The sequence below is a fragment of the Sorghum bicolor genome, chromosome 6, assembly GCF_000003195.3.
Source record: "Sorghum bicolor cultivar BTx623 chromosome 6, Sorghum_bicolor_NCBIv3, whole genome shotgun sequence".
Lineage (NCBI taxonomy): Eukaryota > Viridiplantae > Streptophyta > Magnoliopsida > Poales > Poaceae > Sorghum > Sorghum bicolor.
The window spans coordinates 55,860,231-55,885,639 of record NC_012875.2 but is presented as its reverse complement, the minus strand read 5'-3'; the positions used below and the strand labels follow the sequence as shown (position 1 = coordinate 55,885,639).

Sequence of the window (25,409 nt, the reverse complement as noted above, 5' to 3'; positions counted from 1 at the left end):
GCTATTCTAATCCATAAAAAATTCATATGATTTGTAGAAATCAAATCTTTTGTTCTAAAGGAATTCATAGGAATTTTTCTTAGGGGACGTTTGGATCCTTTTATTTGAGGAACTGAAATCTATTTAATAAATCAAGCTATTTGGCTTGGAATTTGGCATTGCACCACTTTTCAAAGTTAATATATAAGCCTATCTCAAATTCATAGGTTGAGAGATAGAAATTGATTTTATAGATCATCATTATATTTCTACTTTGTAACTTATAACAAGCTCTTCAATTCTCTCCCCTACGGTAATGCAACACATAAGTATCTCTCGTATAGCCAACAATAATATACAAATATAATCCATATATAACTACATTAGCTTAATCATTATGTGTCTAAATTATGATTATTAAAATAAATTCAATTCCAATAATCCAAATGGGCCTTATATAGGATTTCAATCCTACAAAATTCCTCTATTTTTCTCTTTGTTCCAATGGAATTATGGAACTAATAAATGGCTTTGGTACAGAAAGGTCCAAAATGTTATTCATGCTCTAATCTGTTGTGTGGTTGTGCCCTACTCCCAGCTGCACGCTAGCTGCCAAAACGACTGCTTCTCCGTGTACGTGGATAGTGATTTAGGCATGACCATGCTGCAGTCAACAAGCCCATGACTGGTCACCTTGGTAAGAAACAAGGCGTGCAGCCGTGCAGTGCAGCTGTGTGCCGGTGATGATACAACCACTCAATCTATTTTCTATATGATGCTTAGCAAGCGACATGTTAGAGTTTAGTAATATTTGTCTCACCAGAAAGGCCGAGAGCAAGGTAATAACTAAATAAGCGCATACCGCAAATGGTTGAACCGATCACGAGATTCCGGTATATTAGTGAACCTACCCAACTAGTTAGGTACGTAGGAGTAGTGGTCATACAAACCTCTTCTTTGATGGGAACATGCATGCATGGAAACTAATTTAAAATATGAACTTGTGTGTCGCGCAAAATTTTGAAACTTAACGCATCTATATATATTTCATGTAGATCCATATATATGTACGGATGTACTCACTAGAAAAGGTCGAGATGCAAAATCGTTTTTGAGACACTCAAACGAAAACGACAAGTTTCACTTATATGTGCGCTAGGTGACAAAATTTCTGGATTTTGGTCTTATATAATACACATGCAAATAAATTTTGTCATACTCGCAAAAAAAAAATTGTCATTTTCGTATATTTTTTCAAAATTGATTTTGTGTGTCAACCTTTTCGTATGAGTACATATATCTATAATCTATAGATACATCAAGCTTCAAAAAAGAATCACGTTACACAAGTTCAGATTTTGAATTAGTTCCTGTGTGTACATCCAAGGTATAGATTACCGTTTCCTTTCCAAATGAACACTGTTGATCACAACGAGAACATTAAGCCCAGCGGCTTCCAGGGCTAAAAGAAGTGGCCCAGGACGGTGGGCCACTTGACGATACGCAAGCTGGGCATAGATGGGCCTCGGCCTAGAGACAGCAGTGAAAACTTTTATCCTATCGTATCCTATCCTATCCGATACTCAAAGCAAAACCCTACTAATATTTTTTCTTAATCCACAGTCCTCCACGCCATTATTTCCTCCTGACCCACGCATCCACACCTTCACCCCGTACACGTAATTTCCATTTATTACTCCATGCAAGTGGTTTTAATATTTTTTTTGCGAGGCCTAGTTACAACGCAGACGTTTACAAACACGAGTGTATACTTACCTTTATGATCACCTCTGAAGAACCGACAAATCTCAATATTAACGAAGTCACTACATACGCCTCGTTATCGATGGGCACGTCGTCTGTCACTGAAAGCATAACGCCATTAAATCCTAAAATAAATCCAGAAAACAAACACCTATGTCAAGTCGGAGACTTAAATCCGGGTGGATAGAGTCCACTACAAGGAATACTAACTTCTGAAGCGCAAATCTAGGTCCAAATTACCGGCGAAATCCAAACCCTCTTTGATTTTAGTTGCAAGGAAGTTGTTTATACCCAGCCACCACCGAATCTGCAGCGAAATTACCGAAATTCGTAAAATTCGGTTATAAACCCTGTTTGGATTTATTTTTTTTTAAAAAAAAACATACTTTATGTGCTAGTCTCAAAAAAAAATTGACGAAATTTTAAACCGAATTTTGCGAAATTCGGTAATTTAGATGGTGATCGAAATTTTTGCGATACCAAAATAAAAAAAAACTTGACTATATATATGCAATCCAATCCGCAAGTCTGCAATGCAACCAACCACCACCAAGATCACCTAGATTTATCCATCTGCTTCTTTCGGTCCTTGCGTACGTACTTCGTCGTTGATCATGGCGGCGGCTACTGGTCTCGCTCTGTGTCGTCTGCTGCTCGGCAGCTCTCACGCTCCGCCTCCACCATCTTCACGCGAGAAGCGAGAGCGCCTCCCACAAGCTCACCATCGGCATCGACGGCTACTCGGCATCAAGGAAGATCCCCCAATTGCCCCAAGTGTGGGCAGCGTCCCAGCCACTCGAGGCGCTCTCGCTTCTCGCGTGCCAAGTGTCAAACACTCGGCAAAGATGGTCTTTGCCGAGTGTCGGACACTCGGCAAAGCAAGACACTCGGCAAAGGATGACGGTGGTACACACCGTTAGTCTTTGCCGAGTGCCAGAAGTTTGACACTCGGCATAGATGGTCTTTGCCGAGTGCCAGAAGTTTGACACTCGGCAAAGAATTTTTTTTTGGTTTTTTGTCTCCAAATTTTTTCTACTAACTTTAAACTTGATTTTGAAGCCTAATTTAAAATTTGGCACAATTCTCAATAAATTTCCTATATATATTTAATTTATATCGCTTAAACGTATTTCTTCCGAAAATGCAATATTGAACTACAAGTGCATCGAATCATAGAATTAGTTGATTGGAAAAATGATATTCACAATACTTATTATAGTTTGAGACCATTTCCAGGAGCACGCTCAAAATTTCAAACGTCTTATACAAGAAATATGACGACAAAATTACGACAGAAATGCATTTTAATTATATAAATTACAAATAAAGTCCGAAAATCTTAAAACCTGGCAACATGTCTTTACATCACATGTAGATGCTATGATAAAAATTAGAGAACGTTTCCCAAAAGTTGTCACGTACGTTAGTTATAAACCTACACCTCTCGTATGTGATCACATGTGAAATGAACTAAGAGGTATAGGTTTATAACAATCGTATGTGACAACTTTCGCGAAATGATCTCAAAAATTTATCGTAACCTTCTCATGTGATGTCAAGTCGTGTCGCTAGGTTTTAAGATTTTTGGACTTCATTTTTAATTTGTATAATTAAAATGCATTTCTCTCATAATTTTCTCGCCATATTTTGTGTATAAGATTTTCGAAATTACGGACGTGCTTCTAGAAATGGCCTCAAACTATAACGAGTATCCTGAATATAATTTTTCCAACTATCGAATCCTATAATTCGATGCATCTGTAGTTCAATATTGTATTTTTAGGAAAAATACGTTTAAGCGAAATAAATTAAATATATATAGGAAATTTATTTAGAATCGTGAAAAATTTTAACATACACATCAAAATAAAGTGTACAGTAAGTACAAAAAGTTTGGAGGCAAAAAAAAATAATAAAAAAAATCTTTGCCGAGTGCCGAATTTGGCTCTCGGCAAAGACTATATGTGCCGAGTGCCCGTACCTACGGCTCTCGGCAAAGGTTAAAGTGTCTTTTTTTAAAAAAAACTAAAATTGAAATGGTTGTCTTTGCCGAGTGTCTCATGTAAAGACACTCGGCAAAGAATATATATTTTTTTGGAAAAGTAAAAATAAAAAGAAAAAAAAATAAAACTATGGCCGTTGTCTTTGCCGAGTGTCGCCGGGTCAAACACTCGGCACAGAATATTTATAAAAGAATTAAAAGAATAAATTTTCAAGACAAAAGAAATTATTTTTTTAAAAAAAATTGCTTTGCCGAGCGTCGGATCAAATGGCACTCGGCAAAGAATGAATTTTTTTAAAAAAATGTTTTGCCGAGCGCTCAACCGAATGGTACCCGGCAAAGAATGAATTTTCAAAAAAAATAAAAAACTTTGCCGAGCGCCGGATGACACTCGGCAATGAATAATTTTTTTTAAAAAAATTTCTTTGCCCGAGGGCCGGATGCACCCGGCAAAGAAGGTATTAAAAAAAGCAGCCCGCAACGCGCACTCGCCAGAACGCAACCGCACTCGGCCGCACCCCGCTGCCAGAGCCGTGAGCGCCTCCTCGCCGCCGCCTGCCGCGAGCGCCTCCTCGCCGCCGCCGCTCTCCTCGCCCCAGCCCCGCCCCTCCCCGCCACAGCCCCGCCCCTCCCTGCTGCCCGCCGCACCGTTGGGCCACGGCCGCGCCGTCCCGCAGCCCCGCGTCGTCCCACCCCAGCCCCGCCCCTCCCTGCCGGCGCGCCGCCCATCCCGGCCGGCAGACTGAGGAGATGAGCAGCGACGCCAGCGCCAGCAGCTTTGGCTGCTCGGATTCGATGGGAAGGAACGGCACGGTGGCGGCTGCTGGGAGCTCCCAGAGCCTGGCGCTCTCGATGAGCACGGGCTCGCACCTGTCGATGGTTGTGGCCGGCGGCGGCGCCAGCGGAGCGGCCTCGGAGAGCACGTAGTCGGAGAACAAGCGACCGAGCGGCGCCATGGATTCGCCCGGCAGTGCGGTAGAAGCCGTCCCGAGGAAGTCCATCGATACGTTATTGTTCTGGATTCGTTTGTGTCTTCGATACATTTTGTTATTGTTCTGGATTCGTTCGTTTCAAATTGGTCTAGTACTCTAGAGTTATTTATTTAGAGGTAACTATCATCTGAGAACATAGCATTAGCATGACCTTTTTCTAAATTTCTAGTACTACTCTGGCAAAATACCATGGCCTTGTTGAGCGATCAGTCCATCGAGAACATAAAACTATCATCAGAGATATATGCTAATGCAACCTTTGGAAACAGTGGCCATGCTATTTTTCTTTTTAATTTTCTGTAGTAGTTCATATGATACTTGACTAATTCTAAATTAAAGTATACCATTTTTGTTTACTAAGAAGTGGATGCAATATGTACTGATGTATTTTTCATACGTGCTGTGATGACAGCATCATATGCCACTGATCACATGGGCGATTAATTGAGAACTCAGTATATATGCATGTACAATTCATGGCTAGTTGTGGAATGGTTAAGTATTATATTACTCTTAGTTCTTGAATGCATTTTTTTTGCCAAAATTTTATTGTTGCAGATAAGCAGCTATGAAAAAGAGCTAGAGGAAATGAAACATATGACTAGACAGGAGTATATTGCATACCTAAGAAGGTAGTATTTTGATGCTTTTATCATCATTCTCAATGTTTCACTTCCATAGATGCATGATTTGGCTAACAGTAATATGATCCTATACATTCAGAAATAGCAGTGGATTTTCTCGTGGTGCGTCAAAATATCGTCGAGTAACTAGGTAACTAAACTTCACACAAGTAGTAGGCAATATATGATTTGCGTTCATACAATCAAAATTGTCCATGTTTTTATTTCACATTATCATTAGATGCCTGCTATGTGAAAAGCATAATTACAAGAGATTTATGGAACATGTTTTTATTTTCCTTTTTTTATTATTGAAATAAATGTTGTTTATCGAGCAGACATCATCAGCGTGGGAGAGATGGCAAGCAAGGATAGGGAGAGTTGCAGGAAACAAGGATCTCTACTTGGGCAAATTCAGTAAGCTAGCTGCCTTCTTTTCTTGTTTATTTGTTTGTTTGGAGAACTCAGTGAAGCCTCTAGCACCTATTAAGTGAGTAATGTGACTCATCAAAACCAAATTGCTCGATTAATGGAGATCCTTAAGCTAGTTAATGACTACTCATAGTGTTATATATGTCCCCAAGATCTAGTCATCTCGCTCTGTACTTGTTTAGTCAAATTTCTTGAAATCTTCGTCTCGTAGAACTGAAGATTAGATATTCTATATGTTGCCCTATGGGAGCATAAAATAGTGATCACAGCGGCACCATCTGGCGCGCCGACATGTACGGCAGCGTGATCTCCCAGCTGGCCGAAGCTGGGATGGGCGGCTATGCCTCGTACGGGCACCACGCCTAGCCGACCATCGCGTTCCAGCAGTCGTCACCGCTCTCTGTCCACTACCCGTACGGGCAAAGACTTTTTTTAAAAAAAATATATTTTCTTTGTCGAGTGCATCCAGGCTAGACACTCGGCAAAGAGTTTTTTTAAAAAAATCCTGAATTTCTTTGCCGAGTGCCTCATGGCAGGGCACTCGGCAAAGAATTTTTTAAATAAAAAAATTAATTTCTTTGCCGAGTGTCCTGTCTGGAGACACTCGGCAAAGCAACCGTTAGTTTGTAACCTATCATAACGGTAACTTTTCTTTGCCGAGTGCCTCCTGGAAGACACTCGGCAAAGTCTTTGCCGAGTGCCCGATAAAAGACACTCGGCAAAGAACCCTTTGCCGACCTAAAATTTGCTGAGAGGCCTTTGCTGAGTGCGGCACTCGGCAAAGCCTTTGCCGAGAGCAATAGTGCCTTTGCCGAGTGCCGCAGGCACTCGGCAAAGCAGCTGTCTCCTGTAGTGGCGGCAGGCTACACCTGGCAGATCAGGCACTTCCCCAATGGCCGCAACGACGAAGGTGGAGACGATGATTGCATCTCCCTGTACCTCGAGCTCGCTCATGGCGAGTTGGCGACCATGGAGACTACGGCGACCAGCACCACTCCCAGCTGCACAATCATCCCGTCCCTGTCCAGTTCAAGTTCAGCTTGCTCGATCTGGCTGGGAACCAGGTGCCCGGCTACAGCCGGTCGAGAGAAGAATGCGTCTTCTGGCGATAGCCATCGAGTAGTCCGGTCGGATCATCACCGAATGGTTCGATAGGATTAGACGACTTCATCAAGTGGAAAGACCTGTACGAGTCCGGTGCCCTCAAGGACGACCGCTTCACGATCAGGTGCGACATCACCGCCATCAGAGACTTCAGCGACCTGCTGTGGAAGCAAAAGCATGGAGCGGACGTGGCCATCGACGTCGCTGGGGAGACGTTCGACGCGCACGGGTGGCTGTTGGCGGCGTGGTAGCCGATGTTCGAGGCGAAGCTGCAAGCGGTTACCAGTAGCAAGAAGGAGAAGGAGAAGGAGACGGGTGCCGCCGCCCGCCGCATGATGAAGATCAAAGGCATGGAGCCCAAGGTGTTCAAGGCGATGCTCCACTTCATTTACACCGACGCACTGCCCCAGGAGGAGAAGGACGGCGACGACGGCGATGGCGTGGAGATGGCGCGGGGACTTCTCGCGGCGGCGCACAGGTACAAGCTGGAGAGGCTGAAGCTGATGTGCGAGGAGGCGCTGTGCAGGCGCATCGATGTCGACACAGTGGCGGGCATCTTGGTGGCCGCGAAGGAGCACCGGTGCCAGGCTCTCAAGGCTGCGTGCGTGGAATTCATGGCTCGCCCTGGGTGTATGAAAGCTACCTGTCTCCCTCTTCTCGTCGAGCTTCTCGTCAAACAGTTGATTTGATCGAGTACGTATACATGCATGGCCGCACGCCGTCTTGTTCGTTTGGCAAATAAGTCATGGTAGAAAGTATTGTTGGTTGATTTATTATGAGAGAAAAATACTGACTGATAAGCCCAAACGAACAATAGATACCCTGTAGCAATGCTAGGTCTAGCTTGTTTATTTACTCATGTTGCATCGTCATTTATATTAGTACTATTCGTGCATCGTCATTTATATTAGCTAGTATGAACAATATAGTATATGTATTCGTCAAAGTTAATGATTGGATCAGCCAGTAGATTGTCACCTCTCCGGCCCTCCCCGGAATGATGTTTGATGTTTATATATGCGTTCAGCTATCACTCATAGCTATGTAGGGCTGGGGTTTTATTTGAAGTTAGACCATCCTCAGTGTAAGTTTTATGATTAAATTTTCAATTTATCTATATTTTGAAACAGTGTAGAAGAGTTTTATCTTCATGAAACTCTCTCTGCTCCCATAAAACTCTTATCACCTCTCTCTCTTTATTAATACGGTGCTATATTAATATATTTAAATGTCTATAAAATTCCAATAAATCTCATTAAGACTGACGTTATTAAGACATGTGCAACCCATGCTCCAGATGAGAAGAACATTTTCCAGATTCTTTTGGGTTTTAAGCTAGTTTTTCGAACGACTGATGGAAACATATATTTTCCGTGAGGATCCTGAACGTCGGCGGAACGTAGATAGCCGGTTTATCATCGTACGTAGCTACGCGGACACGAATGGCACTTGTAGGCTTGTAGCGGCCGGACGTCCAACACTAGCGGTAAATCGGACGCTTTTATCACCATAGCAAGTGGATATTACGCCTTGTTTAGTTTATAAAAAATTTTGGTTTTAGCTACTGTAGCATTTTCATTTGTATTTGATAAATTTTATCTAATCATAAACTAATTAGGCTCAAAAGATTTGTCTCGTAAATTACAGGCAAACTATGTAATTAGATTTTATCTTTATCTATATTTAATATTTTATGCATGCGTCTAAAGATTTGACGTGACGAAGAATCTTAAAAATTTTTGGGAAATTTTGAAAATTGAACAAGACCCTACTATATTAGAACAGAAAAACTCTTAAATAAACATTTACTGCCAAGTTGCGTGCAACATCAGCCCATCCCTTATCTTATCTTCGTTATTACACGCACGGACCAGATCATCGGTCTTTCCTCGACCTTGACAAGTCGAGGCGGCAGATGGATAACGAGAAAAGAAGAAAATTGCAACAACCAGAGAATATGGTGACATTTGGGCCGCGTGAATAATGAGCACAACCTAGCACTAGGTTAATTAAAATCAATGTTCATATTAATTAGAAAACCAACATTTGAAAAAGAAATAAATTAGTGTTGCAACATCAACATAACCCAATCACCAAAACTCAAATGTGTGTCAATCGATCTTGCTTCCAAATCGACAACTACCATTATTGGCTACCCTAGTCTCTCGCAGGGTCATGCTCGCATCACCACTTATGGAGAAGGTCAGTTGCTACAATCGTACGACCATAGGTGTGGACTTGTCCATGGCGGCCTGGTAGGGGTGGATGCAGGCTACTTGTGATGGTCTTCTCCTTCCTTTCTCTCATGATGAGGCCTTGTTTAGTTCCGAAAAAATTTCAGATTTCGCTACTGTAGCATTTTTGTTTTTATTTGACAAATATTGTCTAATCATGAACTAACTAGGATCAAAAGATTCGTTTCGCGATTTACAGACAAACTGTGTAATTAGTTTTTGTTTTCGTCTATATTTAATGCATCATGTATGTGCCGCAAGATTCGATGTGACGGGGAATCTTGAATTTTTTTTTGAATTTTTTTTGGATTTTTTTTGGAATCTTGCATAGGCCTCAGACAGTGCTGGCCTATGGGGGTGGCAAGGTGTGCGACGGCGAGGGCCCAAGCCCACATACACGAACCTCCAGGTCCTATAGTCTATTTGATATGAGCAAACTAACGTAAAGAGAGATAGAGAACTTGCTAGCCGTTCCAATGCAAAAAGATTATTGGCCTTTCTTTCTCAGTTTTCACCATGGCTAGTGCCGGCCCTACAGGGGTGGCAAGGGGTGCAACATTTGAGGGCCCAAGCCGCGGAGGGGCCTAAATCCAGATATATAAACCTACGGCTCCTATAGTCTATTAGGTATGAGCAAACTAACATGAAAAGAAGCAGAGAGCTTGTCGTCCCAAGAAGATCATTGGCCTCTTTAGCTTTCTTTCTCAGTTTTTACAATGACCCTTGGGCAGAGAGCAAGCGAGGAGTCCTGCCTCACTTGGACCGCAACTCGAGTTCGCGATGCACACACGAGGAGTCAGAGTTGACGAGTTGCGCTGTTGTAGACTCACAAAGAGCTGGACTGCCGCAGAACGATGCACGATGCCGGCGACTAGGGCCTTGTTTAGTTTCAAAATATTTTGCAAAATCGATACTGTAGCTTTGTCGTTTGTATTTGACAAATATTGTCCAATCATGGACTAACTAGGCTCAAAAGATTCGTCTCGTCAATTTTGACCAAACTGTGTAATTAGTTTCTATTTTTATCTATATTTAATACTTCATGCATGTGTCTAAAGATTCGATGTGACGGGGAATCTGAAAAATTTTGCAAAATTTTTTAGAACTAAACAAGGCCTAGGTAGAGCACCACGACGACATCATCTTGGTTCTTGCCTTCTTGCGAATTGTGATCACCGATTAGTTGCTTCAGTTCAGGTTGAGGCCTTAGGTATTTTTTTCTTGTTTATTTTTTAATCCAAATTATTTATTTATATATTATTCCATACTTCTAGTACTTTGTACTCATATTGTCATATTTTTTCTAATTTAGGTGTTAGAATTTTAGAATGAAAACTAAGAAACATTTGTCAGGGCCTGAAGAAAAAAAACAAAAAAACAAGAGGACCAGTTTAATCAATCATAAAAAGATACTATACATAAATTTTACAATAAGATTTGCTTTTGTTATGAAAGTAAAATTAGCCTCTATATATTATATAAGATTTTATACATGGTTTAGAGGGCTAAGGGTGAAAGTGGTGTAGATAATTCTTTGAACCAATCCGATCCAAATTCATTTTTGAGGATGTGGAGAAGAATTTTTAATATCTATGCGGATATAGATAATCCGAATCCGATTTGTCTACGGCTACAGGGTATGATATGGAATAGGTAATGTATTATCCGTAAATTCTATGTAGATTATCCGATATTCAAAATAGGATATCCAAAAGTTTCTCTCCCTAGACTAAAAAAAATTAGGATTTTAAAAAGTTTGTTAGTTGACAATTCTTATTTTGTGACATGGTTGTTTGATGTTCTAATTTTTAAATTAAGTTTGCTAGATGCTATTATTTATTGGCCAACAACTTATTATTTTTAGTGAAGATATCATGTTAAGTGTTAATTTTCAATGTGAGAGCCGCAACATAGAATGCAATGCAAGGTTATTATCTATTGCCTATTCTTGTTATCTACTAAATCAATTTTTAACAAGCATATAATTCTCTATGTATGCACATGTTACTCGACTATTAAAATCCGTCTCCAATCAGGTTCCACTCCATATCTGTACCAGTTCCGTCTACTGAAAAAATCCACATCCACATCTATGTATTATTCACTCCACCCCAAATCCGATAATAGACAATTTTCAAATATTATAATAGATGCTTCATGTGTTGGAAAAAGTAAGTTTTAATGTTGTGATTACTTTTTCCTCATAGTATTGTAACATCACAAATAAAAACATTAACACCTTGTTCGTTTAAATTTAGCAGCACTACTTTTCAGCCATAGAACAACGTTTAGCCCTTTTAATAGGGTTTTTGTTGTACTAGCTTTTTTCACCGGCTTAATGAGCACACACAAGAACGACTTTGAAGCCAAAACCAGTCAAAAAAAAACTGTGAAGCCAAAATCGTTTAAGAGACAGAAGCCAAAATCACTAAAATATAGCATTATAGCTTTTCTTGGCTTCTCCGATTTTAGAGAAACCCAAACACTATTAAAGGGAACCTCAGCTAGACAGCCAGCCAGCCTATCCGATTTTAAATAAATAAATAAATAAATAAATAAAAACAGCCAGCCAACCGCAGCGCTGGCCCAGGTCAGGTGTGTAAAGAGCGTGACGCACGCGACTCGCGCGCGATCCCCTCCCCTCCCCTCCCCTCAGAAGAGCTCACAGTCACGAGCCGGACTTCTCTCACGCGGTTCGCTCAACCAGCAGTGGTGTGCGATCGCGCCAAGCCAGCCGCCCAGGCCGGCTGGCCGTGGCGTACGAGTACGAAACAAAAGAAACGCACGACGCCGTGGTGCGCCCACGGCCCCCACCGGTAGTACCACGGATTTGGCACCTTGTTAACGAAAAGCCCTCGAGAATTATTATTAGCCGGGCCTGCTGCCAAAATTAATGGAGCACGCTGCCGTGCTGCGTGCGCGGCGCGCTCCCTCTTTGATTACCGACACCAACGGCCTCCAGTCGTGTCACGTCACGTGGGCTTCTGCTGTTACCGGAGTACTTTTCGCGAGTGCATCCTCCTGACGGTACGGGATTCACAGATAAGCCCCCGGGCTCAACAAGGGCAGGAAGCACGCAGAGGAAAAATTTACAGAAACACCCTCGGTTACAGTAAGATACTATCCGAACCAACCCTGTCGCGGCGCCGCGAGCAATTAACCAGCTCACCCTTGCTAACACCCCGCACTTATCAGGAGAGAGAGAGAGAGAAAAGCGAGAGGCGACTCCACTCGTCTCGTCTCCCCTGTCTCCTCCGGTCCTCTCTCTCCCCTCCTGAGCCGTTTCCCCCCCCTCTCTCTCCTCCGCTTTCCTCTGGTCTCTGGTCATCGCACCCGTCTCCCCGCTCTGACTCCGTCCCGAGCGGCCGACTCCGCCCGCGCCGCCGCCTCCAGGACGCGGGCCCTCGACTCAGCGCCGCCGCCTCGTCCCGATCGACCCTCGAATCGCCGGGAACCGTGGACTTCGCGAGGTGCGATTTCGTGGGCCGCGTCTCAGCTTGATTTAGTTTCTGGAGGTGGTCTGAGCTTGGGATTTCGTCCGGGTGGGGTTCTGGTCGAGGTGTCTGGTTGCTTACTTGCTTCCTTGTGTTTGATTTGGTTTCTAGCCATTCTAGGCTCCTTAGGATAGGAAAGGAAATATGAGCTGGTTTTGAGAGGTTTTTTTTTCCCGTTTCCCCTTTGTTTCTTTGGGCGGGGCTTGGTGATTTGTTGGATAGCCTGCAGCTTTCGTGATGGTTTGCATGGTTTTCTGGTGGGTTTGGGATGCTTACTGGCTGCACTCTTGCTCAAATTCGTGGATTTCTGGCCATTTTGTGGACAGAAGCGAAGTTCCCATCCCAGGTCGGTTTGATATAGTTTCGATGCCTGCAGCTGTTTCGAAGCGTTTCTTGAATTTTTATATAACTCTAAATGTTCGTAACTTTTAGACCCTAGTTAGTAGTTACATATACTTACAGCTGTTTGCAATACCTAGAATTTAGCTCTTAATTCTGATTTACTCTTGCTGTGCAGGCTGTCACTTTTCCTCTAAGCGGTGTAAGGAAGATAACAGGGCGGCAGGTGAATTGCAGAGAAAAGGAGAACATTAGGCTGTTGCACGATGGTGGAAGGCCCCAATTTCGCTGGCATGATTGGTGGTCATGACAATGGTGGGAATTTCTGCGACATGGCATACTACCGGAAGCTCGGTGAGGGCTCAACCATGTCGATAGATAGCCTTAACAGCATGCAGACCAGCACACATGGTGGCTCCATCGCAATGTCTGTGGACAATAGCAGTGTAGGGTCCTGTGACTCCCATACTAGGATGCTCAATCATCCTGGCCTCAAGGGGCCTGTTGTTGGCAACTACTCGGTTGGCGGGCACAGTATTTTCCGTCATGGACGGGTGTCTCATGCCTTGAGCGATGATGCGCTAGCACAGGCATTGATGGACCCAAGGTACCCGACTGAGACGCTCAAGGATTATGAGGAGTGGACAATTGATTTAGCCAAGCTCCACATGGGAATGCCCTTTGCACAGGGTGCCTTTGGAAAGCTCTACAGGGGTACCTACAATGGTGAAGATGTTGCAATTAAGCTTTTGGAGAGGCCAGAGGCTGATCCGGAGAGAGCTGGGTTAATGGAGCAGCAGTTTGTGCAAGAAGTTATGATGCTTGCAACCTTGAGGCACCAGAACATTGTTAAATTTATTGGAGCATGCAGGAAGCCAGTGGTTTGGTGCATTGTGACGGAGTATGCCAAGGGTGGATCGGTTAGGCAGTTTCTGGCGAAGAGGCAGAATAGGTCAGTTCCACTAAAACTGGCGGTTAAGCAAGCATTGGATGTTGCAAGGGGGATGGCGTATGTTCATGGTCTTGGGTTCATCCATAGGGATCTTAAGTCAGATAACCTCTTGATATCTGGTGATAAATCTATCAAGATAGCTGACTTTGGAGTAGCTCGGATTGAAGTAAAAACTGAGGGGATGACACCTGAAACGGGAACCTACCGTTGGATGGCACCGTAAGTTGAACACTCTGACATTGCTGGTGCTACGTATTAAAATTAGAAGTCACATCATATATTGTACAGTAGTGTTAATAAATAGTAAAAAAAGTATGGGTCAAATGATTCCACTTATATTTTTTTATACTGGACTTTTATGATTTTATTAAGTTGTTTGCAGGTTGCTCGTATGATTCTTATCCAGGAATTATTTTTATGCATAGCCTTGCTACTTTTTTTTTGGCTTTATTTACCTGTTGAGCTGCATCGGCACAGAAAGAATGTAAATTGATGCTTTGTCTTTGAATATTTAGTAGAAGCTTTTATCCCAGAATAGATGTGGATTTATTACATTGTTATCTCAAGATGTGTTAAGACAAATGGAAAACTGAATTACATATTCCTCTTTTGTTGGTAAAAATAATTACTGACCATTGAAAAGAAAAGAATTGCTCTTAAAGCACCATCTGCTGTAAAGTTTATAGAAACGGTTTTTTTTTCGCACCAGTGTTAATTAAAATAATTAGTAGTTTTGCACCAGTGTTTTAAAACAGTTGTTGCATAGTACTTACTGTAGGTTGTTTTACTTCTAAGTGAAACTACTCTAGCTTTGGCAAGTTCGTAGAAGAATATATTCATCCACTAATCCACACTACCAAATCAATGCACTTCAAAGACATTTCATGGTGGGTTTTAATGAAACCAATTTGATGTCATAGGTGTTGGTACATTTTTCTATAAACTGGGTCAAAATTAGATAGGTTTGACTTAGGAAAAAACTAAAACGGCTTACATTTGCAATGGTGGGAGTAGTAACATATGTTGTGTCTTTCTTTAATTTACTTTTGTAATGGTTGATTATGATGCTTTTGGTGGACTGTATAGGGGTCCACCAGCTCATTGGCCGAACGTTTTTCTTGTTTGAACCTAAGTTATTCATGCATACACATTTGATAAAGTTATAAAAGAAGGATTGAAGATGTTTACATATATGTTTTTTAATCTTGCAGAGAGATGATTCAGCACAGGCCATATGACCAAAAAGTTGATGTCTACAGCTTTGGCATTGTGCTCTGGGAACTCATAACTGGCATGCTCCCTTTTGCTAACATGACAGCAGTGCAGGCTGCTTTCGCTGTGGTGAACAAGGGTGTCCGCCCAGCTATACCCCAGGACTGTCTGCCCACCCTTGCTGAGATCATGACCAGGTGCTGGGATCCAAATCCTGATGTCCGTCCGCCATTCACTGATGTTGTGAGGATGCTGGAGCATGCTGAGATGGAGATCCTGAGCACTGTCCGCAAGGCCCGATTTCGGTGTTGCATCTCCCAACCGATGACTACCGACTGAATCAAACAAAAGAGAGTCGAAAAGAACTCCATGGAAGCATAATTGAGTGTATTTATCATGTGTCCAGACTCCGCTCAGCTGAAGTAGAAAGCACACCTGAGTGTATGGCTGTGTGTGTGTATACTCAGGTGTAATCCTGTTGTCTTTGAAATATTCCTGCCCTTAGAAATATACCTAGTTTGCGTTTTCAGACTCTTGAGATGTTTTAGGGCTAGCCTATGTCCTGTGGAAACATCATGCAGGCTTCCTATTCTTGTAATGTCCTTGTGATCCTGCTGCTTTGTTCATGTTATAACCCTCCTACTGGAATATGCACAAACACTTTGTTGCTTATGAGTATATAGCATGTATAATTTCCTGGCAATGATTGTTCCTATGACAAGTGCTCTGATAGTGGCCGTCTTAGCTAATATGTAGAATTTGATCAGGACTAATACAGAATAATATTTTCTTTTTTTCCTGGATAATTGGCTAAAACACTGAGCACAATTCTTCAGGGGGGTCAGTGGAAAGAAGTTACAGAAGAAAGCAGTGAAAGTGGTGGAAAACGGTGACAACTTAGGAAGCTCTGTAATTAGACTAAAGCCTGCCTAACTGAAGGTGAAACAAGGTCTACGCCTCTAGCCTACCATGCTGTACAAAAGATGCACCTGCTGCGATATTTGCATAACCTTCATTCTCTCCCTGAAATACCATCAGAAATGGACCCAGCTGCTGCTCTGGATTAGTCATGAAAGGAGAACGAGCAGTCACCCGCTTTCTTTCAAGAGGCCTCCCACTTCCGCTGTTTTCAGCATGGCTTCTTCGATCTTCACAGGAGCAGCAGGAACGTTATCAGCAGCTGCAGCATCTTCAATCCTTGGTTTGTCTTCTTTGTCATTGGTTTCTTCCAGTTGGACAGCCTCTGCAAAGGCGTCCGAGATACCAGTCACAATGTTCACTGGTGCACTGGCCTGCTGCACCTGCTTCCCAGTCTTGGAACACTGTTGCTTCTGTTGCTGTCTGTCATCTAGCATAGCTTTCTCTCGTTGCTCATAGAAGTCGAAGTCCTCAAGGATGCTTGTCTCAGCTTCATGGTTCTTGAAGATGGCTAACATCTTGAGACCCTGCTCCAGTTTCACCTGCAAGTTAGCTTTTCAAGTTAATGAACTATTGTTCAAAAATTGTCCAGAAACACAAAGAAAGATAGGGGCTATGTGCATCACTCGTACCTCCTGCGTGTCCCTGCTATTTGTAACTCGCTTGTTCTCATTGTTCTCCAGGGTGATGTGCCGGACAATGCTGTTTGGGACATCCTTAACAATGTGCCACTTGACAGGGAATTGGCCATTCCATCTGTCATTCTGCCAGTAATCAACACTCTTGTCAAAATCGACAGGCCCAGTCATCTCAGCTACACCGCAGAATTGACCACTGCTATTAACCTGCAAAGAAATAGTTATAAATTCATAAGTCATCTTGAGCACAGTGATCAACTCTTAGCCAAAACCATATAGTAACCTGTCACCCATAGGCATGGAGATTGTTCTATTTCTCCTCAGCAAAATAGCAAAAGATTAAAAAGAAAAACTAGTGGTAAAGTGAATAACCATACCGAGAAAAACAAGAAAATGGGACAACGGTCTTCCTTCTCTTTCGCCTCACGATAACAAGCATTTAACTTCCTGTTCCCTCTGGGAGTGCTGGCCCAAACATTATACTTTATGCTCTTGTGAATGTGATCTTCAGTGTAGGATTTTATTACAAAAAATCTGGCATCTTTGTACTCTGTGACAAAACCAGGGTGGTTGTACTTCTCAGAATCAGCTATTGGCAATGTCTTCTTATTTTTGTCCTCAGCTGAAGAGATCCCCACTTCTTTCTGTGTTTTGGTGGCCCTTGGGCCATGGCATTGCTCATTCAGAAAGTCAAGAGAGCCCTTCTCATTCTTGAAGCCCTTGTTGAAGGTGTCGAATCTGCAACTAGCAGTGCTCCAACTTTGTGTACTGCCTCCAAATTTACCACCTTGCTGGAATGCCTTGTATGATCCAGAATTAGACATGGATTCCTGATGCTAAAAGAATGGATGCTATTAGTTCCAAAACAACATAACTGGCATGGAAAGTGCAGTGAAACTATAAAATCTAGTTATAGAGTCATCTTTGGACCATAAACACTAATACAATCAATTAATAAGAACAAGTTAAAATGCAATTAAATGACCACATACCATTCTAGAAGCCAGGGGTATGTTTCCTTGCTCAAAAAATCCAGGAACACCACTAGATTGCATTGGAACTGTAACAAATTCACAAAATGGCATGTGAATAACATAATAAAATATGTGACAATGAAAACAGAAATCAAATTCCATATATATTATAAAGAGCCACAAAGATATCAACGAAATGAATTCTTACTTTCATTGAAAGAACCAAAAGGCTGATAGAAGCCAGGAGCCGATGAGTAATGAACTTCGTCAGGAAAATAATACTGGTGCATCGGATCAAATTGTGATATTCCAGTACCAGGACTTGAATATCCTGTGCTTGGAGAAGCAGGTGGCTGGTAGCAAGGGCTTGACATGGGGTAGAGCAAAGAGAAATATGTCTGGCTGTCTCCAATGGCTGACAAAGGGGAATAAGCTCCATACGTCACCTGTGAATTGTTTGCATATTAAGAAGATACATGATTAGTCAGTTTTGCAGTAAAATCACTACCCTTAAGTAAACCTGATCACAAAAATTAAGAAACAAGCTTACAGGGTAAGTGGCATCAAGTCCATCTGCATATGGGTATCCCTCCCATTGACCCAATTGGTTCAAGTATCCTGTAGATGAAATCATGATAGCAAAAGCTTAGATCAAGTCACGAATAATAGGTAATTCTGCCCTCCCATAAGGCCAGGACCAGGATAGAGGTGAAGGCGTGAATTTGTCTTTTAGGAAAGGCGGCAGGTTTTAAACCATATTATGCAGCATCAGCGCATGCTGTCTCGTGCAACAATATACAGGTAGGTGTAAGCATCAACACGGCGAAACAAAAACATGGTCTAACCTCCAGAAAAGGGTGTGTGTGGCTGAGGGGCATACACATTGGGCTGGTAGCCGAACTGTTGTTCTCCACCTTTACCCATAAAGCTAGCCTGCTCTTGAACACCTTTTGGTGACGTTAAGGAGCTTGTACCTTGAACGACAGTGGTAGATGTGTTTTGATCTTTTGTCAAAACAAGCTGACAGACAAGAAACATTACTGTTAGTCAAACTTCATGTTTACCAAAGAAGGGGAAAACAAGGAACAAGCATTACTACTGCTATAACCTCTTTGGCATCCGCACTTGTGGAAGGGTTTTTCTCAACTACAATCTGTGTTTCCAATGGCACCATATGACCTAATGAAAAGGAACAGCCATATGTAAGTTGAGTGAGCAGTATAAGTTGCATTGTGATGAGCACAAAGGAAACTAGAAATGGGATGCCACTAACATGCCAAACCAAACACACGAATTGGTTAAAGAAGTTATCATCATACTGAATAAATAAATGCAGACGGGCCCGTCCCCGTTTCTGTGGCTAAATTTCATGCGAATAGGACATCGGCAACAAGCTCCCATTATACGGCATACAGTAAAGCAATGCTGATTCTTCAGTGAAGACTGAAGAGCACTGAACAGGGGATACATCATGAAGCGACACCCTAGGGGCCACGGCCCACGGCCGAAGTTTCACAAGCCTTAAACATTTGCTCAAGCGCAAATGGTCAAATGACCTGCGAATCAACTGGAGTAGTACACAGGAACTCCCGTCCCTAGAAAAGCTGATCACGGGCGAACTTCACGTAGGGCATGGGGGTTCGACTGAACCTGAACCCCTCAGAAATTAGAAATTAATAAGCTACCACTAGCACTCCGCCAAGCGAATAATCCACCACGAACTGAACGGAATCAAGCATCCATCGGACAAAGTAGCATTTGGAGCTGAGGTATCACGGCAAGCAGAAGAGTCCTCCGATCCTTACCAGCGAAAGGAGAGCTTAATCCAAGTCCAGGCGGATACCCACTCCAGAGGCGGGAGGAAGAGGACGCCTACGGGACCAGGCAGGAAGCGAGGACTGGAGCGGTGCGGCGGCGGAGGCGTGCTCGGCGACTCGGCGAGCGGCGGGCGGTGCTGCGGTGGCGAGAGCCGACGCAGGAGTTGGGGCCGGAAGCGGAACGAGACGAGGGAGACGGGGGTTTGCGTTGCAGTGCTGTGGTGTCTGAACGAGTACTGACTACTGAACTTGTGGGTGGGGGTGGCCGGCCGAGTATAAAAAGGGTGTGCCTCGAGACAGTTTGCGTGATTCTTCATGTTTAATTAACTTTGGTTCCTTATCTTTAGATCATGGTATGCGACGGGAGAAATGTCATTTTAGCCACCCAAATTAGGTCTAATATAGTGTGTGTGTGTGTGTGGTGGGTTAAATTCGGCCAAAATCAATGCTTCAGACGCTGGATTTTTTTTTTAAGCGCAACTAAATCCATTGGTAATTGAACTGTACGTGTTCTGTGGAAAAATTGTGGGAATAGTCTGCTAGAAAGGGTTTTTGGCATAGGAACAGGGGACTCATGCATGAGTCGATCCCATGTGAAAACCCTCGAAAAAGCTAAGGAGAAGAAGAAGGTCGACATCGAGAGGAAAAAAGATAAAGATGTGTGAATACTCGGCAATGGTCACTCGTGGCCTTTGCTCGGCCCTATTGTCATTTTCTCCTTCTCCCAAACCATCTTGACACGGCGACGTACTGTACGTGGTGATGTGGACCTTCATTCTTGGGAAGAAAGTTTGGGTAGCACTAGCAGGGAGCTGAAAAGCGAGGAGGAGTAGGCTCCGGATCGGATGTCCTCGCCGATGCCGATGCGGAACGAGGGTGGATGGATGGATTGGATGGTGGAAGCTGTGAAGTCTGACTCAGAGCGCAGGGACGGACGGACGGACGGACCGTGGCCTTAGCGCGTCGTGCGCGTGGTTTCCTCGCGACGCGACGTAGGAGTAGAGAACAAGGCGGGTGCCGCCTGCAGACTGGTTGATTCGAGGCCAAGGCAGCGCGGGGATGTCATCATGTTATCATGTTGAGGGGGAGGCAGGCAGCCCGCGGTCTTTGCTAAGCGAACGACTCGTGACTCGTGAGTCATCGTCCTTGGCCTTGGGACCTTGACTATGGTCTATGGAGAGAGCCCCGTGGAGTGGCTGACAAGCCGAGAGGCACTTCTCAGAACAAAGAGAGGCGTACGTCGCCTCTCCGGGGGCCGATAAAGATTACGCGACGCACGTCGCTGCACGTACTACTGTACTAGGCAGGAACCGAGGACGGTACTAGCTCGCTAGGGAAGGAATAATAATGTGCTGGGAAATTTCGTCGCGGGAACGGCCGTGGCGCAGAGCGAGGTACGGCGCGCGGTGCCAGCGTCAAAGCGGGACGCGGGCCCAACGACCGATGCCCGCAGACCCGCAGGGCGCTATCGGCGTAGCGTAGCGCGCGGGGCGCGGCGTCCCGCATCGGGCCACGGAGCCCAGCGACTGTCTCTGTCTGTCTCGCTCGCTCTCTCCCGGCGCGAACCTGAGCCGGGGCACGACGGAGACGGGGCGAATGGGACAGGGGGAGGGAGGGGCGGCATGGGCAGGCCCGATTCGCGATCGCACAGCCGCACACGATCGGTTCCGCTGCGGTGCCACGCCTGCCGGCCCGTCGCGAGCCCTCCTCCCGTGACCCGCCTGCGCGGGAACGGCCGAGTCGGACCACGACACGCGACAGGATGGCAAGGCCGCGCGATCGGTGGTGCTCTTTATGTGGTCTGTGCAGAATGACACTGGACCACACCGATGTCGTTTCAGCTGAGAGATCGCGCACAATTTTGACGTACAACGCTTTGACAAGGTGAAGCTCATATAGAGGGAGTATAAGCGTTGGTAGAATACTGTCGTCCTGCCATCTGAAAACAGACCACACTGTTCAACCGAAACCAGGTGCCAATTAATTCATTCATACTCACAGTCACACGGTAAATGTTCGAGCAGTAAAAGCTCTATCACAAAGTGACCAAAGTTCACCATTCGCATAAAATCCATCTCGCGTCATAGTTAAAGGTATCACCTCCCGCGGCTCGATGCAACGAACCCGCGCAGGTTAAAAATCTATCGAGTTGCGAAATATATTTACACCAATATCCACAAAGGATCGTCCCTGCTCATCCTTCAAATCTCCACCAGAAGCATCGTCCCTTTAGGCTTCCTCACCTGAGACACAACCAGACAGGACACAAGAATTTCTACCGCAAAACAAACAACTGAAGGGGAGCGGCAATACACGAAAAGAACAAACCTCCGCCTGACGAGCCTCGGCAAGATTTCGGGCATGCTCCCTTCCGTGCGAAGCCCAAAACTCCCGAAAGAACCGTCGCCGGGCAATATTCACAGTCCTTGATGGCTCGCCGAGTTCGTTAGGAGACGGAAACGTCAGAAATTCCACAGACTTGTGACTGTAATACTGTGTAATCAGACTACAAAAATTGCATTTTAGAGCAGATAGCAGGGCAACTCTGCGGCAGCACACAGCAGATATGACAGCAACCGCGGTGAAAGGAGTTTGCACGCGGTGGAGCAGCTTGCAGTCCGCTATCATCGGCATGGATCCATGCTGATTGGAGGATGAGCACACAAATTCTGTGTTGCGTTCTCATGCCTCGCCTCAGCCCGCCGTCCATCTTTATCCATCCAAAGTGAAAGCTAACCTTGCTGTTTCCACCACGGCTGCTCCCTCCGCTGGGATACTGGAAAGCATATTGCTAGAATATTATTACTCGACCAATCGCACACACAACATGCCAAATATGCTATTCCTATCCTATCCTAGCAACGGTACTCTTTAAAGCCCAAAATCATCGATGTTTACAACGAAACCACAAAGCCACAGCAGGTTTTCTTGTTCCATTGTTAGCGCCACTCACACATACTAGGGGAGAGATGGAAGGAGATGGAGAGGCGAAGAAAGAGGTGAACATGTCACAGTTGGCTGGCGTTCAGTTTCTTCTCAACAATGAAGGAAAGGTGAGAGGAATCATAGTGTTTGGTAATCCTTCAATCTTCTGTTTTGTTCCCATCTTCTAATATGACGAAGTGTGTTACTAGTTTTCTCATGAGAATTAATCATATGCCCAGAAACAAAGCACGATTATAAGTTTATCTGTGTAACTAGTTCCTACACCAGTTTGCGTTTACTGTTCCAAAACCCAAAACATGTTATGTGAGCAAGCCTTTATACTACAGTAAACAAGCATCGAACGTCTTTCTATCTAAAGAACTTTGTAGTGCTCCTTAGTTCCTCAATCATAACTTGAATATTTGCCTAAGTTCAAAATTGAAACACGCGTATCTGACATGATTCTTCTAGAATAATAGCACTAACTGACATGTTATTTCATTTAAACAACACTATAGTCTAAACAGTGCCTTAGTGCACAAATCTGCAAAATTCTGCTGTGCTAGTTCTAATAAGAAAATGATTTCTTGTTTGCGAAAAAACAGGAAGTACCTCTGTCCTCCATTGAAGGGAAGACGACCTGCCTCTTCTTCTCAGCTCACTGGTGCAGGCCATGCAGGAGCTTCACCCCAAATCTTGTCCAGATCTACACAGCGCTCCGGAACACCGGCAAGAATATTGAAATAATCTTCATATCACTGGACCATGACGAGGCAAGCTTCTGGGATCACTTCAAAGGCATGTCGTGGCTTGCGTTACCATTTGACACTGGCTTAAGTCAAAAGTTGTGTGCGCACTTTGGCATTGAGCATATCCCCGCATTGATCCCTTTGTCAGCAACACCATCCAGTGGGGTGGGATTTGAAGAGGATGCAGTGAGGCTGGTTGACGAGTATGGAGAAGATGCATACCCCTTCAGTGCACAGAGGAGAAGGGAGCTGGAGGCCATGGATGATGCCAGGAGAAAAGGAGGTAAGCTTCAGGAGCTTCTTGGCTGCAAGGAGAGAGACTATGTCATAAGTGCAGATGACATAAAGGTGAACAAAAAAAACTCATGAAATACCTCTGTTAATAGGAAATATGTTTGATACTACATACTACATTTGCAAGTTTGATTAAAAAAACTAGGACATGATTCAGGTGAGAAAATAGTCTAGATACAGACTTGAGAAACTGTGTCAGTAGGTATGTCCTATGACAGGGAACAAGAACACACAACCTTGCAAATAAACGAAAGGCATTATAGCAAGATCCCAATAGTGCACATAATGGAAGCTAATATGCAAGCACAATCTTGTTCTTCCTAATATCTCTCTAATTTTATTGTAGAAGAATATATACCATGTAAATTGGAAATGGAAGATTAATAGATATTGTTAATCTAGCTATGCTTAAAGCTGTAATCATATAAAGAATACAAAACTAGAAATGGGAAAAAGGGTGTGATATCTCAAAATGCATTTGCAAACTAGCCACCATTGGGGCTTGACAAATTTGCAGATAATTAGATTGCAGAGCATCATTAACCAAAAACACTTCTTTAGATGATACACAATTGTTTGTAACTGTGTTGCCATACTAAGTCAATCCATGATCCATGTCTCCTTTGAATTTTTCATTCTGACCATTTAGTTAATTTGGTTTAATTTTACAGTTCAATTTCTCCTATGACAATGTTTTTTCAGATTCCTATAGCTGACCTTACTGGCAAGACAGTCGGCCTGTATTTTGGAGCACATTGGTGCCCACCTTGCCATGTATTCACCAAACAACTCAAGGAGGTGTATAATGAGCTGAAAATCTTGAGACCTGAAAGCTTCGAGGTCATCTTCATTTCTATAGACCGCAATAAGGGGGAATTCCAAGCAAGCATGAGTTCAATGCCATGGCTTGCCATCCCTTATTCTGACACTGCCAGGCAAAAGCTTACAAGAATCTTCGCTGTCAAGGGCATCCCAGGACTCCTGATACTTGGTTTGGATGGTAAAGTTCTAAAAACAGATGGCAGGACAGCAATATCAACTTATGGTGCAACAGCATTCCCATTCACGGAATCTAGAGTTTCTGAAGTGGATGAAGCCCTCAGAAAGGAAGGAGACAAGCTGCCTCGCCAAGTGAATGATCCAAAACACAGACACGTGCTTGAGTTGGACATGGCTAAGGCCTATGTTTGTGATGAATGCCAGAAGAAGGGGAGGTATTGGGTGTTCTCCTGTAAGCAGTGCAACTTTGATCTTCATCCCTCTTGTGTATTAGAAAATAAAATAGACATCATCTAAGATATGTATATATATATAGTTAAAGGTATGAAGTTCTATCATCAAAATGGACTGGCAAATGTTTCTATTGTACTCTAAACTCTACGGGACTCAATGAAAGTAATGGGCAAGACTCTTAGTTCCTTGAATGCCATATCAACTTGGTATAAAAGGATGGATTCTAAAGACTTAATAACAATATGTTTACATGATGGTTTTTAGGAACATTGTTGGACTCCTCATCAAATAAAATGGACATTCAGTAATTCCCCCATACGGTCATACCCCATGGAAAATCTCATATAGCTATTTCATCAAACACATGGCATGCAGCCATTAACACTCAGACAACACATAAAAGTTGTTCTTTTGTTTCCAGGAATCATAGTATAACTGAAGACTTGAAGAGTTCTAATGGCGCTACATATTGGTTTCCAAGCCGCAGTTTCAGAATCATAAGAAAAACGGTGGCTTCAAATTTGAAGAACGCAAACAAAGGAGCACATCATGATTGCTTGAAATCACCTTAGGATTAACAGTCAACTGATTAAATGCGGCCATGAATGGAAGCTTCGCGAGAATTTATGCTATTTAAGAGGAATTCCTCTCCTTGCTCCAACTAGCAGGCGGGCAAAATTGACGACGGGGAAATCGAGGTCCGGAATGGACATTGAAGATTGAATGGAACAGGA

At 43.6% G+C, this 25,409-nt stretch overlaps 5 protein-coding genes and 1 long non-coding RNA gene across 8 annotated transcripts; 4 read left to right on the top strand and 2 right to left on the bottom strand.

Annotated features, from left to right (window-relative positions):
- Nucleotides 6,084-7,147, top strand: LOC8072315. The gene is made up of 3 exons (XM_021463646.1): nucleotides 6,084-6,139; nucleotides 6,617-6,825; nucleotides 6,948-7,147. Exons 1-3 carry the CDS (start codon nucleotides 6,084-6,086, stop codon nucleotides 7,145-7,147), a joined length of 465 nt encoding a protein of 154 aa, XP_021319321.1.
- On the top strand, nucleotides 7,151-7,585 carry LOC8072314 (BTB/POZ and MATH domain-containing protein 1). Its single transcript, XM_002448452.1, has one exon. The coding sequence runs from the start codon at nucleotides 7,151-7,153 to the stop codon at nucleotides 7,583-7,585; it is 435 nt and encodes a 144-aa protein (XP_002448497.1).
- LOC8063940 (serine/threonine-protein kinase HT1) lies at nucleotides 12,345-15,805 on the top strand. 2 transcript variants are annotated; one of them, XM_002448451.2, is made up of 3 exons: nucleotides 12,345-12,600; nucleotides 13,142-14,134; nucleotides 15,127-15,805. In XM_002448451.2, exons 2-3 carry the CDS (start codon nucleotides 13,230-13,232, stop codon nucleotides 15,464-15,466), a joined length of 1,245 nt encoding a protein of 414 aa, XP_002448496.1. In that variant the 5' UTR covers nucleotides 12,345-12,600; nucleotides 13,142-13,229; the 3' UTR covers nucleotides 15,467-15,805. The 2 variants fall into 2 exon arrangements, with proteins under 2 accessions (XP_002448496.1, XP_021318519.1); XM_021462844.1 differs by lacking the exon at nucleotides 12,345-12,600 and adding an exon at nucleotides 12,677-12,970.
- LOC8072313 lies at nucleotides 15,855-19,730 on the bottom strand. Of its 2 annotated transcripts, none has more exons than XM_021462843.1 (9): nucleotides 19,463-19,730; nucleotides 18,766-18,836; nucleotides 18,503-18,677; nucleotides 18,208-18,275; nucleotides 17,866-18,103; nucleotides 17,676-17,743; nucleotides 17,061-17,519; nucleotides 16,678-16,890; nucleotides 15,855-16,587 (listed from the first exon to the last, which is right to left on the bottom strand). In XM_021462843.1, exons 2-9 carry the CDS (start codon nucleotides 18,829-18,831, stop codon nucleotides 16,216-16,218), a joined length of 1,659 nt encoding a protein of 552 aa, XP_021318518.1. In that variant the 5' UTR covers nucleotides 18,832-18,836; nucleotides 19,463-19,730; the 3' UTR covers nucleotides 15,855-16,215. The 2 variants fall into 2 exon arrangements, with proteins under 2 accessions (XP_021318518.1, XP_002447064.2); XM_002447019.2 differs by having other exon boundaries at nucleotides 17,061-17,513.
- LOC110436124 lies at nucleotides 21,433-23,148 on the bottom strand. The gene is made up of 2 exons (XR_002453801.1): nucleotides 23,012-23,148; nucleotides 21,433-22,250 (listed from the first exon to the last, which is right to left on the bottom strand). It is a non-coding gene; the product is annotated as an uncharacterized LOC110436124 (long non-coding RNA).
- LOC8072312 (probable nucleoredoxin 3) lies at nucleotides 22,257-24,896 on the top strand. Its single transcript, XM_002448450.2, has 3 exons — nucleotides 22,257-22,527; nucleotides 23,005-23,496; nucleotides 24,145-24,896. The coding sequence occupies exons 1-3, from the start codon at nucleotides 22,444-22,446 to the stop codon at nucleotides 24,736-24,738; spliced, it is 1,170 nt and encodes a 389-aa protein (XP_002448495.1). The 5' UTR covers nucleotides 22,257-22,443; the 3' UTR covers nucleotides 24,739-24,896.